The sequence below is a fragment of the Pongo pygmaeus genome, chromosome 1 (genome assembly GCF_028885625.2).
Source record: "Pongo pygmaeus isolate AG05252 chromosome 1, NHGRI_mPonPyg2-v2.0_pri, whole genome shotgun sequence".
Classification (NCBI taxonomy): Eukaryota; Metazoa; Chordata; class Mammalia; order Primates; family Hominidae; genus Pongo; species Pongo pygmaeus.
In genome coordinates, this window is record NC_072373.2 from 29,883,507 (window position 1) to 29,899,989 (window position 16,483).

The following is a 16,483-nucleotide window of genomic DNA, read 5'->3' on the forward strand; positions in this document are numbered from 1 at the left end:
CAGACTGTGATAAGTTGAGATTCACATTTAAATGAAATATAATGTTTTAAATGAAAACATAAACTGCCTATGATTCTAACTTTCTAAGATAACAACTGACTCAATAAATACTACATTTAGAAGAGAATGGACAACCCAAACAAAATAAATACGCATTTTTTTGCAGCACAAATTTCCTATCATTAAGCTACAATACATATATACTGTACATATATAGAATAGCAATAACATGAAAGACTTTAAAAATAATCCTTAAAAGTATATTTGTTTCATGTGACTCCACCAATTTGATAATATTTGTTTTGGAATTTGTTCACACTGTTTATATTCATTGTATGTTTTAAGGCTTCTCTGCAGTTGACCATTGCAATATATTTATAACAACTGTAGTTTGTAGTAACTGTGATGTAGCACTGAAACTCGTTCTCCCTAAATATGAGGTTCAAAATGCTCTAATAAGTAATTCAACTTCTTTCTTTAAAGAAGTGGGTTTGCAGGAGAAACATGAGTGAATACACACAACAGATAATGCCTTATGGAAAAATAGATGAAGATTATGGAATAGTCTAAAATTTTAACACTAACAATGAGACATTTGAAAAAGATTCAAGGGAAAGTGACAAAGATTGAACAGAGGCCAAATTAAAAAAATGCAAATGAAGGAGTCCCTGAAGAACCGAATAAAAGCCAAGAGACAGGACAAATCCTAACAGTATAATTGGAGGAACTTTTCCAAAACAGCAACAGGAAGAATAGAAACTGCATATTGAAAGAATATATCACACACCTGAGAATATTAAGCCAGACGATCAACACTAGGATGTATTCTAGAGAAATTTTTAGACATAATCAAGGTGTGATACAAAAGGGACTTTAACTGTAAAGAGGAGAAGCCAACTGTTATGAACAGGCAAGAACTTCGGATATCTCTATCCCATGAACACTTGAAGGAAAGTATTAAAGAATGAGCATCACATAACCAAAATTACTAGTGATAATCATGACAAGTACTGGTGGTGAGCAGTAAATATATCGTTACTTATAGAATTAGAATCAAATGAGGGTTAAAAAGAAGGGATTATAATATGTAATAGCTATATGCCCTGGCAATGTAGACATCAGTCCTTTAAACAGATTAAGAGAAAGATTGAATAAATGTTAAATGATGTTAAAACTATTTTCATTAAACATATTATTCATTAAACATTATATTAAAATTGAAAAAAATCAAACAAACAAGAAAAGGAGTGGGTTAACTTTGTGATTAGAATGATTAAATTATTGGGCCCCTGTCCTTTCTTCCTCCCTCGGGGAACTCTGTAAATGTTGGCTGACATGCCCTTTTTCCATTTCAAATGAACAGATCATGCATTAATCACTAATTCATTCAGATAGTTACATTTCATCTTTTGGTAGCATCCATATGAGAGTAATATATTTCCAAATAGTATTACACTTAACTTGATTCAGTAGCTGGAAAGAAGAATAATGAAAATGTTCAGTGACAAAGATTATTTTAAAGAAATCTAAGTTTCTTGATAATTCCCGTAAACATTTCTTTCACATTGATGTGATTGATTTCATTTCCTTGCATCTCAAAATTACCTCATTTAACTTTACAACTATCTCTAAAAAATAAATACAACATTTTTCAACATTTTAATTTTGGTATTGTATTTGTCACTAATTTGTCAATGATGAAATAATTCTACAACACTGTCAAATAGTAAGCATAAAATTGATAAGCAGTCCCCTTTGAAGAGCTATCTTACTTATAAGAAAAGATGACTTATTATGTTGGATAAAATTTTTAATATTTTTGTCAATTCATAGGTTTCTAAATAATAATTCATAGAGGTCTTAATTTGATTAATTTACGACTAAACAATATATTGATTTCTGAAATGTTTCAGCAAGATTCTTACCTACTAGTCACTGATGAAAAATAGAAGGAACTGCTAAAACATGGTGGTATTTTAATTTGTTTACAAAGCCTTATTGGCAAATCATAGCTGGTCCCATTTTCTATGGTACAATCAATGACTGGAAAGGAAATTATTTTTCTGTTTAATATTTTTTAAGAATTCTAACTACTGACATACTTTTTTTGTACTTGATCAGTTCTTTTGAAAATATTAGTTTATCTACAACTCTTTTTTTCCTTGCAGATCCTTTGTATATGGGCAGTAAATCTTCATTATCATACAAGATGCTTTCAAATACTTGACATAAAAACTTACTTGTTGCAGTTCATTACATGGCTAATTTTTCAACACTGCCATAAACTCTTCTTGACACAGTAACACTGCTCAAAAGAAAAGTAAAAGAAAATTATTTGCATTTTTCCATGATGATTTTACTAAATTCTTGCACAGCTAGTAAAGTTAGCTTTTCTCCAATATTGTGTAGCTTACCACAATTTAGCAATCATTTCTATTGCTAAGATTCATCCTTTTTTTGATTAAAAGACTATTTGTGAGTATTCCAGGGACAAGATCCCCTGGAAATGTGACATACTTTCGACAACTTTATTGTGATGTTTCTTTGTAAAATGTTTCTTTAATCTTCATGACTTTGTTACTTCATTAGAAAAAACACATTGGGAGAGAAGGCATTTCCATAACTTCTCTTTTATGGGCAAAGCTATATAATCCAATTTCAAATTGTCAGCTGAATCTTGTTGCTGTTATCTTATATTTGATATTTTGAAACAAGATCTAAAGATATATATGCATACATATGTTCAATCATCATGAATGGAACAACTACTAGTATAAACAATTACAAGTATCTTGTATTAGAAACAAAATTCCTATGACCTGAGTTTCTCTTGGTGTCATAATTTTCCGAAATGTTGAGCAAATCTTTGTAAGGTAACAATGTACCGTCTTCTCTTCATTCATACAGTAGCTGCATTTTTGGAAAATTAATATATATACAAACTATTAAATAGATTACTTAATTTAATTATAAAGGAATTAGGGTCAAGCTTCAGGTAATTGTACCAGTTAAAAGTGTTTTAAATATATATATATTTTTAATCTGAAGGTGTGGAACAATTTTTTGTAGTTTGGTTCTTACCTGAACATCGTAACGCATCTAGCATCCCTGGTCTCTTCTCATTAAATGCTAGAAACCTCCCAAACTTAGTCTCAACTGAAAAATTATGACCGATTTCTGAAATGTTTCCTGGAGATTTTCCATCGAATGACGCTGGGTAAAATAATAATTGTGAATTGAATGCGGGCGATCCTTTGGGGTTACATGTTTAGGGTTGCACATTCCAAGCCCTGCCTATAAATGCCGGATGGAGGGAATGAGTGAGGGATGTGATCCAGGCTGTGCTCAGTCCTACCTGGAAGAAGTGGGTAGGCACCACCTTTTTCTTCTGTAAAAAAGTATCCTCCTCTTGCCAAGAAGTCATCCAGAGGGGCCACTGTTTTCTTATTTTTATGAAGGCACTGTAAAATCAAATTATGTACAAAATGGCCAAGCAGGTGCATCCACATCTAATTAAATATATATGGATAAGAAGTAAGCAAATAACCTTCCAACTTTTAAAATGGAAAAACTCTTTGTCTACAATATTTTCTTTATTTCAACAGCATTGTAATCGTGAATAAATGTGTATTATAGCTTCCTACTGATCATTTGAGAGACATGGAGGGCAGAGGGCGGACGAAATTACACGCAATCATCTTTTACATGAACTCAGAGCTTCAACTTTTGCTCATTCGTACCGTATATCATAGCTGGCTTTCTAGTGAAAACTTAATGCATCATGGACTAATTTTTAATAGTTTTGTTACAGGTTGGGGGCATGTATAGAGATGAATCCTATCTAAGTATGTGAATAGGTCATATTTTGTAATCATTCTTTACTGAGAACACTAGACATGTTTATTTTGTTTTACCATGACATTCATGCTGGTCTTAGTCTCCTCTATATAATCCTAATTTACAGCCAGGGTTGAGGGCCTCCTGGCTGGAGTGGGTGGGACTGAAGCTGTAGCCTGGAATAGAGAATGGTATGTATCTGTTGTTTCCTCTAAATAGCACAGTATAGTGACCTCAGAAAACTGGAAAGAACATGGGCCCAACTCAGGAGTAGCGGCATCACAACAGAAGGACACTTGACTGAGCAGATCTAGGTGATAAAAAAATATTTCTAAAGATTGTTTTCTGAGTCACTATTGCCACTGAAAAATAATGGTAACAAGCCCCAGGAAAAGTTTTATTTGGCCAGAGTCCTCATCCAAGCCCAGTTCTGACACTTCAAGACATTCTTGGTAATTGGCAATGAAATATCTTCTATTATGGAAAGGCAGTGTTCTTAAATACATATTAGTTCCTCTCCGTGATGTCTGGGGCCAGTTACCACATGTAGTTGTTGCAGGCTATACTGGGCTCCACTTCCTACCTGGCTTAGTTCCTCTGCCCCAGCCCTTCCTCTTGCCTGACTCCCACCTGTGGACTGGTAGGTACCTCCTCAAAGAACCTGCTCAATGCCTCTGCTCCAGACCTCTTTGGACACCATGTCTCTGAGTCACACATGTATGTCTCTTAGCTAGAAAATGCACTAGGGCCGAGGGTGGGGGAAATTGGGTGTAGTTGCAAGTTGCAGTTAGAGAAGGCAAAGGAATGCCCTTTATCCTAGAGTTTCCTTGCTTTCTGGAGCATTGAGGCAGAAATTCTGGGTCTTTTACACGTTACTAATAGGGGAGATGTATCAGGAAGGACTTGAGTGTGCAGGTTCTAGAACCAAGCAGATCTGAATTTGAATCTTAGCTCTTCTACCACCTGTGTGAATGACCCTCCTTAAACTCCAACTACTTCACTCAATGCGGATAATACTAGCTACAAAGTGAGTGACTCCCATGCATCCCTTTTTGAAGGTGTCTTAACCCAAATGTGTAGATACTAATCCAGAGGCCCCAGATGTAGTTCAGATGTTGACCTCCTGAACCCTCATGGGGTCTCTTCCAGACAACCTGAAGCCTGTACCTCAGATTCCCCTAAGGCAAATGAGAACAGAACTGGACTCACCCAGGCTACTTGTTGTGTTAGAGTAAATACTGTGTTATTTAGAGGAAATAGGCTACTTGATGTGCAAACAGAACAAATAAAAACATTGCAGAAGAAGAAATGTTCTGTGATTTAGAAAATAATAGCTCAAATTCAGGCAATTCTAGTTTTCCTCTAGAGAACAGGAAAAAAAAAGATGATGACAAGCACAACTATAGAACAGAGATTATAAGTAGAATTAACATACTTTTGGTTGTTGTTCCCTAGTGGATTTGAATGTAATAATGCTTTATTTTTTGGGTGGGTGGGGCTGGGCAAGAGGAGGAGGATGGTATTCTCTTCAAAAATGCCCCTTTTAGAAGCATGCCTCTATTTCTTTTTCTGAGAGTGCAAGCACAAATACAAAGACCTAATCAACACATTTATTTTTAAGACAATAATTTCATTGCCATGAGTCTCCTTCTTAGAATAAGGCAGGTTATTTTGCTAATTGTCTGGCACCCTGGCATCACCTGATGCTAATCATCAGACACAGGACACCTCGCAGTTCTCAGCAGCGAGTTAAAGTGATTGAAGGGAGAATTGGCTTGGGTTCTCTCATTCTCCCGGCCCCCAGGCTTTTGTGTGGTTTGGGGCTGCTTTTATGAGACAGAGAGATTTTCTTTCAGGAAAATATGGTGAACTGAAAAGTCCTTTGTATCTTCCATAACCTGGGGAGAGGGGTTTCAAATCTCCTTAGTCTGGAAGGCAAGGGTGGCTGAAAGCTAACAAAGAAAACCATTTTAAGCTTGATGAGCTGAGAGAAGGGAGACTATTTGAAGCTCTGGAAAAGTCCCAGAAGGTGGCTTTTCTACCTTTTAATATAAATGTGTGACTAGACTCTAAGAGCCAACTTGATCTATGTGCTCTCGGTGGGCACAGGCCTTGAAGGCTGCTACTGTTAGCAGCTAAGTGTCATGTGCACCCTCTCTTGAGACTGAGCCAGTGATGGGGCCTTATGCTGGACTGGTTTATGCATGTGCTAGAATAACCTTTAGAATCACCTAATTAAACGTATTATAATGTCAGCTCACGGTGCAAACACTTTCTCTTAGAAAAATATAATACTTATTCTGGAATGGGAAAAGAATTTTTTTTGCATTTAATATCAACAATTTACTAAGCTTTAGATTTTTTTTTTTTTAATTCTACCTTTTGTATTTTCTCAAGGTTCTTGATTAATTTTCAAAGCATGGAAAGAAATCTTGGGCTTCCCACCTCCTACCACCGGCTTCCCCCTTCTTCCTCCACTCTAGTGAAATCATGCAGTCCCAGCACTTGGAGGAGAGTACTCTTTGAACTGCTGCTGCTGAGGCCCTGGGGGTGGAGTTGATTATTTTTGCACGGGGGCATTAAAATGCCAGACATCAATTTCTTGTCTCCTGGTGAAGATATCTATATATTGAAGAGGCGTGCTTCAACCCTTTTCAAAGAATTTTTGCAAGTGCAAATTATGGGAACCCAAGAGAATTAGCTATATTTCTTTAAATAAATTCCCTCAAGGTCCATGTGAAGATGGTTGTGGAGATGGTTGTGGTTCTCTAAGAAGCAGTAAATTCTGCCTGGGGGAAATGTTGCACTAATACCCCTCCCCACCCTCATTCTCCAGCAAGTAGCCAGCGATGTGGGGTGGGGCTCCTGCAGTGATGGCACATATTAGGTAATACCCCCCTTTAGACTGCAGATGTGTGAACTAGTTTAAAACTTTTATTAGGGTTTTTATTAGACTCCACTGCAGTCTTAGCCTCTTTACAGCTGCCAACTTAGCCAGTTGCTCACAAGTTATAACAAATTAGGAATACCTAATGCCTAAGCTATTCTTACACTTTGGGGGCAAAATCCCAAACAAATCATAGTCTTCCTTGTGAATCTAGTCTCCATTTAAGAAATTGCACTTACAGGCAGAATGGCGCTTGAGCCAGGGTTTTGTTATAGCTTTGTAATAACAGTGTGGTTCAATTCTCCTAAGAACATAAATCCCGGATCCTTTATCATTTTCTGCCTGGCCACAGAACGCCCTCTCTTAAGTCTTTGATGGCCTTCCAAAATCTTTTTTTTTTTCCCGCTTCTTTTTGTTGTACGTATTCCTTAAGTGACCTTAATTCTTCTGTGAGTGCCAGATTGGCGTCTCTGAAAGCCGACATTGGCTTGCAATCCCCAAAAGAGGTACTTATAAAGTAGAAGATCCCCATCCTTCCTCTGTATGGGAGAAGAGCTCAGGAAGAGCACACCGCTCTTGCCTAAAGAGGCAAAGCAGCCTGGTCCTTGGCTTCAGAGATTTTTATTATGTGCCGGTGAAACAAGCTTACTGGACTGTCTAGCTCCTTCATCTGAGAAAGACATTAATCTCCTTCTATTTAGACTGACTTACATAGGAGTGAATAAGTATAACGTAGTTTTTTTTCCCCCTTGGAGTTAACAGACATGTATTGAAAAGTGTCCATTCACCAGTCCTCAAACTTTTTTCCTAAAAGGTCTCAATCTAGGCACAAAAGTGAGATTATTGTGCATTAATAGCTTCAATAAATCATATATCTTTTGGACAAACTAAACAATAAGATAGCATAATGTTTAAAATCTGAAAAAAAATTATTTGTTGAATCACTAAAATGTTATATTTGAATTTATTAAAAATATCTTTAATTCAATACACAAGGTTGATGTATGAAGATTACCTGCCTTGTCCATAATCCAATATTCAAAGAGATGAACTCAATTTAGTATATCTCTTCATTTTGCCTGTTTTTGAGTTTCTGTTTTACTTCTTGCTACAATGTTACTTCCTGTGGTAATGGTTACAAATCAGGGAATAGGTTAAAAGTTTCTAGGAAAATTATGCAGGTGTTAAATCATGTACACCTAATCTCTTTCTTTTATAGGTAAAATTGAGGCTCAGAAAAAAGGGAAATAGTTTACCGGAAAAACCTGGGTACGAATTCTCTATTCCATCCTACATTTGGCCTTGGGCAAGTTGTTCAGCCTCTCTGTTGCCCCAGCTGTGAAAAAGAGGCAATGTTAACTATAAGGTAAAGCTATGATGCTGATTAAACAAATGACATACATAGTGTCTGGCACAGAATAGGTGCTCAGCAAATCACTAGTTGCCTTCCTCTTTCCTAAAGTCTCCATGGGGTTGTTACATATAACAACATGGAGTTGTTAAATATTTGGGAGCAGAACTCAAGAGCTGGCCCTCAATCTTGTGTTCTTCCCATTTCACCAGGCTGCTTCCTGCTCAGATTTATAGGGAAACTACCTTGTTGAACAGCTACCTGCTGCCTCTCACTTGGGAATGTGTTGGGGAGATGGCGTGAGTGAAAGGTAGAGACGTGTTACAAACTCTGACTACCACCATGGCTGAAACTGCAACCACCAACTACAGGAGGGTCATTCATTGTAATAGAAAGGGGCTGTTGGTGGCAGAACTGTGTTTGCAGCATCCACAGCTGACAGTCCACCTGAGGTTATAGAACTATGCTGCACACAAGTTCACAGCTGTGAGTGTGACACCGATGATAAAGCAATAATCCTCTCTATCTAATGTCCTTCCAGGTTGGGTGGCTGCCTGCCTTACCTAAATAGGTTTTGTGTAGACTTACATTTGAATGCATTCATTATACTCATAGAAACTGGTGGTGGCTTGAATAAACTCCTCATTCTCCTTGAGAGGTATCCTGAAATCATTCTCTCATCACTCGTTTCTTCCTCAGAAACGTCCTGAGCCCTTTCGTATGCTTAGGATTTAGCAGTGCACGAAGAAAGACACAAAGAAGGAGTTTACACAGCCCTTCAAGTATTTTACAAGTCTGGGGTTTGCTAAAAGACCCGGAAACTTAAACAGCAAACCACAGCAACAATTTATTCATTCATTCATTGAATATATATTTATTTAGAAATAATGCTGACCACCGACAAGGCTTTGGGCTAGGTGAAATGTAGCATAGAAAGATGAATATGATTTCTTTCTTTCCCTCTTTCTTTTCTTCCTTCTTTCTTTCTTTCTTTTCTTTCTTTCTTTTTCTCTTTCTTCTTTCTTTCTTTCTCTTTTTCTTTTTCTTTCTTTCTTTTCTTTCTTTCTGGGGTGTGCAGAGTTTCACTCTTGTTGCCCAGGCTGGAGTGCAATGGCACGATTTCGGCTCACTGCAACCTCCGCCTCCCAGGTTCAAGCGATTCTCCTGCCTCAGCCTCCTGAGTAGCTGGGATTACCGGCATGCGCTACTGTGCCTGGCTAATTTTGTATTTTTATTAGAGACAGGGTTTCTCCATGTTGGTCAGGCTGGTCTCAAACTCCTGAACTCAGGTGATCCACCCCCCTTGTCCTCCCAAAGTGCTGGGATTACAGGCATGAGCCACTGCGCCCAGCCCAATATGATTTGTTTCTAAGCAGCATACAGTTAGATGAAGAAAGGACATTAGAGTGTTGAAGACAAACTTTAATACCTAGTATATAATATATGCATAGTATATAAGTATGAATAAGATGTACTAGGTAAATGATGCAAATTATGATAGTCAAATAAATGCAAATAAGTTTGCATTTGGCAAAGCCTCTGTGATCCAATCAGTGACTCTTAATCCCTAAGGTCATTAAGTCTTGCCCATCCTGCCTCCACAGTCACTTCTTCCTTCATTGTCTTTTCCTTTCTTGGTTCCACTGTATTTGATCCTTGTTGTCTTGGTGCAATGAGTGACAGCCATCTTCTCAGAAGGAATGATGCTTGGAGGACGAGTGAGAATTAACCAGGTAGAAAGGGGAGGGCATTGTAGGGAGTATAAACGCATGTGCAAGGGTCTGGAGAAAGGGAGGGATCACGGTATGTATAAGGGACTGAAAGAAAGCAGGACAGTTAGAACAAGAGGCAACATGGGATGAGATGAGTAGGGGGTGTGTGGGGTGGGGACACAGGATTTGTTCAGCGAGGCCATGCAGAACTTGTGGGTCATAGGAGATCATTTTGTTTTTATCTGAAGAGCTCTGGAGATCATGACAAATCATCACAGACTATCAGTTTCAAACTAGAAGGAATCTTGAGTTTCTCTAGTCTAAACTTTGACTTTATATCTGTCACTGTGTCTGTATTGAGTGAATTTCCGGCCTATGCTGAAGAAAACAACTTAATTGCTAGGGAACTTGGGAATCCTGTGACTACTCATTCAACTTTTTTGTTGTTATTTCTCCTCTCTTGTTTCTAAATTAACCATTTGAAAGTGAACAATTCAGTGGTGTTTAGTCCATTCACAGCACTGTGCCACCACCACTGCTATCCAGTTCCAAAACATTTCCATCATTCCTAAACCCTTTACCCTTTAAGCGGGTTCTCCCCTTTTCCCCTCTCCCCAGCTCCTGGCAAAAACCAATCTGCATTCTGTCTCTATGGATTTATCCATTCCGGATCTTTTATGTCAATGGAATCAGAGAACATGGCCTTTTGTACCTGGTTTCTTTCACTTAGTAGTTTATCTGTGTTGTAGCATGTATTAGTCCTTCGTTCCTTTTTATTGCTCAATAATATTCCATATTAATTCCACTTTGGAATAACTCTGATAAAAACTTATTTGTCATTCTCCTGCCTCAGCCTCCCGAGTAGCTGGGACTACAGGCGCCCGCCACCACGCCCGGCTAATTTTTTGTATTTTTAGTAGAGACGGAGTTTCACTGTGTTAGCCAGGATGATCTCTATCTCCTGACCTCGCGATCTGCCCGCCTCGGCCTCCCAAAGTGCTGGGATTACAGGTGTGAGCCACCGCGCCTGGCCTTGTTTTTTTTACACCTTCAGAGGAAGGCAAAGGAGTGACAGTTAGGTAATCACCATATAAGAAGAAATTTATATGTCTGTTGAGTCCCTGTTGGTTATCGTAGCAAGGAATAAGGTAGTTTTTAACTTACAATGACTTATGGTTATACAGTTCCACCATGTAGGACAATTTTTGACAGTAATTTTGTGTTTAATATGTGGTATCTTTTAAGTTCCCAAACTTATAATTAGCGTCTTGTACTCATTTCCATGAAATATTCTTTGAATGTACATTCTTCCTGAAGTATTTTTAAAAATATAAAAGTAAATTGTTATGGAAAGTAAATCCCTTATGTTTACTGCTTTGGCAAGGCAGTGACTACAGCTTTCCTACCTCCAATAAATCTCTCTGTAAAGTCAGCAGTTACCAAAGGCTACTATGTGAAGTGCCTTCTGGAAGAAAGTGACAATCTACTTAAATTTTGGATACAAGGAAGAAGAACATGTTTACTTGTTTAGTTCTGGTTTTCATTTTCTCAGATTATTGACTCATGGAATTTCTTTTTTGGTGGATGCAGATTTTTCGAATCCACTCACTTTATTCTCTACTATTTCAATTATTAGATTTTGTTAGACTTTAAGAAGCTTGTGCAAATAGCCATTTTTTAAGGTTCTTCAAAGAAAACTAACATTTGGCTGTTAGAGACCTCTGTGTGGACTGAGGTGGATGGAGCATGAAGCTCTTATTGGAGCTCCATGACAATGCATGGGAGAAGGCAAGGGGAGGTGACCACATGGAACAGGTCATCCAGACTTAGCCTCTGCCAGTGTGAAGTTCTTACTCTTGTGGATGATTGATTGGCCTGTTAGAATCACTGAATCTGTTTGCCTAAATTTTCCAGTAAGTGAACTCAACCCACAATGCCTAGTTGGTTTCTATCCGTGGGCCTTCTATCTGCACAGTGTCCTTCTGTCCAAATACTAAAGGCCAGAGAATCCCTTTGGAACTTTGAAGAGTTTGAACCCCATCAGCCACTCCCAGGTGGAGTTGCACAACCTTAGAGGCCCTGTTTGTGGTCCACTATATAGTTTCACAGTGAACATCAGACTCGTTTCAGTTTTGATCAATGGTTTTCTATAAATAGAGCCTGCTTTTGTCCAGCTCCTGCAATGGGACTCTTCAAGTATATATAATAGGTTGTTGCCTTGGAATTTCTCTGTTATTTAAAGTTTCAGTGGAAGCCTCAAAGCTGAAAGCAGTGAGTTCTAAGTATGTACACTCTTAACATAAACTTTCAAGATTTACCATGAGATAGCAAAGCTAGTCCTGAGACCCATATCCTACTAGCTAATTCCAGAATATACAATAGAAGCTAGAAGATAGAAATTTAATTAGAGGAGGCTGTATTTGGAGGTAATTCATAGAAGAAGAGAATGTTAACATTGCTCCCTCCACCAAGTAAGTCAGAAAGGGCCCCAAGAGCAACAGATGGAGTCATGGGTCAGATACTATTGCAGTACAGGAGTGAAGCATGGTGAGAGATCACTCCAGAGCATCTGAGATGGGTTCCGTTGGGCTTGGGGATATTTGAGAATTGAGGAAGTTATACCTGCCTTTGCCTGGAAAATTCTGAAAACAGAAGGCTAGCTAAAGTTGTCTGTGATGATAGGAAAGGAGGGCAGACATAGGCCAATGTAACCAGTACAGATATGATACTTTAATCTGCACTATTAATATTTTTCATATCACTTTATTAGGTCTAGACCAGGGTTTCTCAACCTTAGCACTACTGCCACTTGAGGCTGAATAATTCTTTGTTATGGGAGGTTGTTGATATGGTCTGTCTGTGTTCCCACCCAAATCTCACCTTGAATTGTAATAATCCCCATGTGTCAAGGGCAGGGCCAGATGGAGATAATTGAATCGTAAGGGCAGTTTCCCCCATACTGTGCTCGTGGTAGGGAATAAGTCTCATGAGATCTGATGGTTTTATAAATGGGAGTTCCCCTGCACACGCTGCCTTGCCTGCAGCCATGTAAGGTGTGACTTTGCTCCTCACTCACCTTCTTCCACGATTGTGAGGTCTCCCAGCCATGTGAAACGGTGAATCAATTAAGCCTCTTTCCTTTATAAATAACCCAGTCTCAGTTATGTCTTTATTAGCAATGTGAGAACAGACTAATACAGTTGTCCTGTGAATTATAGGGTATTTAGCATCATCCATGGTCTCTACCCACTAGATACTAGTAGTAATCCCCAGTTGGAAGAACCAAAAATTTATCGAGACATTGCCAAATGTTAGGCATTGGAGGGGCAAATGTCACCTTGGTTGAGAACTAGTGGTGTAGACAGTCAACAAAACAAATGAAGTCCTGATTTGTAGTGTTTGCCAATTTTTGTGATATTAATACCTCCACCTTAGCTGATCTCAAGCTATCAGTGTGATGCAACTAAAGGAAAAGTTGGAAAGTGAGCTGGACATATTGTTTCCATTATGCCCATAGAACAGATAAAAATAACTTCAAGAGCATAGATGATAGTAAAATGATAATAATTAGGAAGTGTTGAGTTTTGAAAAATATATTTTTGTTTTTGATAAAATTTATTCATTTGAAAGTTTATATACTTTAATTTTTAATGATGCCTGTGTTTAACAACTGGTTTACAAAATTTCTGAGAATTTAACAGTCTGCTGTCATGTGCCAATGTGACTTGCCTGCAGCACACCACATTTGTAGCCAAATTAGGAATGTAGAGAGGTAAGAAGATTTCTTCTCCTTACAGCTTATCATATAATGTCAAACTGACCCCAATTTGTAAACTAAATAATTATACATGCCATCTATATTCCAAGCATCAGCCATTCCCCAAGGGAGGCTTTCTTTTGGCATATTTAGGGAATCGAGGGGTTGTCTTAGTTCTTTCTCATGTTCATCCATTGGACAGTTGACTCTCAGCATTCTGCGTTCTTCACAGCCATTTCCAGTGTCACGGTGAGCCACTGGTTGTTTTCTGTTGTTTCACTCCTGGAAGTCTGGCTCTCTTGTCTTTGGTGATGTGCCTGCATCCTGAGCAGTAGAGAGATCAGCAAAGGCCACAATTTCATTTCTAAGCCACAGATGTTAGTTTTCCTCCTCTCCCCTGATATATGCTTTTACTTTCTATCTCTTAAGAAATCATATCCTCTGAAATTTTCTCGATATTAATTTCTTTAGCCCCTTCCCAAGGGAGAAAAACCCAATTCTGTATTTGCTCTTATCTTAGATGCCTTTTCCCTCTCCATCAATCCTCCCAGTGCAATACAGATAATTCACAGAAGAATGTGTACAAACTCTGAGATGGTCATTTTAGAATAACACCAGAATGGGTAGTATGGGTATACTTCACATCTATAGATAGATAGATAGATAGATAGATAGAGAGATAGACAGCAGATGAATATATAGGAACCCATATACATTAATTATATATATTTATTTATGTATCTTGTATGTTTTACACACACAAACACATGTCCTCTTTGTATAGGCATAGAATACCAATATTCTATAAATGTAGCTACTGTTATAGTGAACAGTAGTTATTTCTGTGAATGCGGCCTGGGGTTGCAGTGGAGGAAGACTCATTTTTTTTTTTTTTCCTGGTTTAACGTTTTTTACAAGTTTGTATCTAGTTAGCCAAAACAGGTGCCTACCAGCCTTAATTTCTCCAGTCTTCTTTGAGACCAAACCTAGAAAGTCCTTCAGCCTCCATGATGATTGGTCTAAGTGAATGAGAGTGTTTGCTGTTGATATGCCCTTTTCTCTTTGGTCTTCTTTCTCTAGCATGATTTTACTGGTTCAGTAATCACACTCTCCAATCTGCTCTCATGCTCTTCCTGCTTTATTCTCTGAGAACATTTTGGTAATTGTCCCAGAGAAGCCCTAGTGAGGATTATCATGTTAAAAGTGACATGCTAATGTCATGCTTGTGTGGATTTCCTTCAGCAAATGAGCCAGCTCCCTTGTGAAACTTTAAGAACATGGTACTCAGAGGAGTAAGGCTCATGAAGTGGAGGGATGAGAAGACTTCTGGGACAGATTGTGTGGAGGCTGTCATTCTCCTCGTGACATTGCTGTGGGAGAAGAAGGAGGCATTCCATGTTGGCTTCAATGAAGGACTTCAGGTTACTAAAATTTAACTTTGTCTTCTTTTGGGTTATGTGTATAAAGGTGTGTGTACATAAATGTTTAAAACTATAAAGCTTATTTAAAGTTTGTTTAAGCACAGAAAAAATGAGTAAAGAAAATTGAGCTCCTTTGCAGCAGAAAAATACAAAGTTGTCAGTGAGAGAGACTGGTTATTCCATCTAGATTTTCCTAGCTTTAAATATAATGAAAGAAAAACAGACCAACTAATACTACATTTATTTGAATAGGTGAGCTCAGTGATCAGATGTCAGCTCTCAAAAGTTATCATTCAGCCTAGAAACCCAATTTAATTATTTGCAATTTATTCTCCTACTATGTTTTGGAAAAAGATGACTATATCAGCTTTACTTGTAGCATCCTTTGAAAATGTAAGTTTTCCTTCTGTTGGTGATTCAAGAGTCCCTTTCTGCTATCATTAATGTCTTTTTTGAGATTTTTTTAAGAAAATTTTATTTCAATAGCTTTTGGGTACAAGTAGTTTTTTGTTAGGTGGATGAATTGAGTTTTTTTAAAATATAGATAAGAAAATGTCAAAGACATGATTAAAAATAATTAGAAATTACAAGAGTTTAAAAAATATTTTTCTCAATCTTAATTTAAACCCAGCTTTGAAGACTGAGTTGACGTTTTGGAAAAAACCTAAATCCTTTGAGAGAAATAAACCTATAAAGTATTTTAATGTGAATAATATAAAGTAAAACAGAAAAAAATGGATCTCTAAAATAATATTAGTTTCTATGTTAGTTTTTCTTTAACATCAACCTCTTTTTTGACTGTTTTATTGAAAACTCTACAGACAGTAGCTTATTTTTCCACCGACCTAAGCACCTGAGACTTTTGGCTGATGGCTATAAGACCAGTAAAACTGCCTATAAAATGTAACTTTATAACATAACTTAAACCATGTTTATAGAATGTATTCCAACATTTACTTTTTTCCAAAAGCAAACAACTCAGTGTGTATTCATTATATTACAATGGAAAACAACATTCATGTTTTTGAACAATGATAACACTTGCTCTGTAGTTATATTGTTTACAGTGTTTTATAGTACCAACGGATAAGACTGAAAGGAGGGAACGCTGATCTCACTTAGTGTAAAATTTTTCTGAGCCTAACACGAAGGAAATAGAGTAATATTTTATTTGAACATGTTTTATTAGCTTGATTTTCAAGTGCTATGGTAAAATCATGTTTCTGACTCCATACAGCCCAAGATAATATGGTCAGCCAGTGCACCTGGTATCATCTCATAACCATGTTCCACTTTAGGGTCTTTGCCTGTAGTAGTATTCCTTTCTATCCATTTGGTTTGCTCTTTAACCTCTTTTAATTCTTTCCTCAATGTCACCTTCTCAGATACCCATGATCATTCTGTATAAAATCATACTCTTGTCATCCAGCACCTTTCATCTCTGTTATCCTAAGTATTTTTCTCTGAAATATTATGTAATACAATTGTTTATTATGTTATGTATTTTGTCTCTCTTGT

General features: G+C 37.5%; 1 protein-coding gene across 1 annotated transcript in view; it reads left to right on the top strand.

Annotated features, from left to right (window-relative positions):
- Window positions 1–16,483, top strand: part of LOC129041630 (uncharacterized) — a 118,886-nt gene that overhangs the window by 70,295 nt on the left and 32,108 nt on the right. Inside the window, exon 2 of the mRNA XM_054497084.1 lies at window positions 14,787–14,965. Coding sequence (XP_054353059.1) covers window positions 14,822–14,965 — 144 coding nt within the window. The 5' untranslated portion in view covers window positions 14,787–14,821. The remainder of the gene's footprint in view (window positions 1–14,786; window positions 14,966–16,483) is intronic.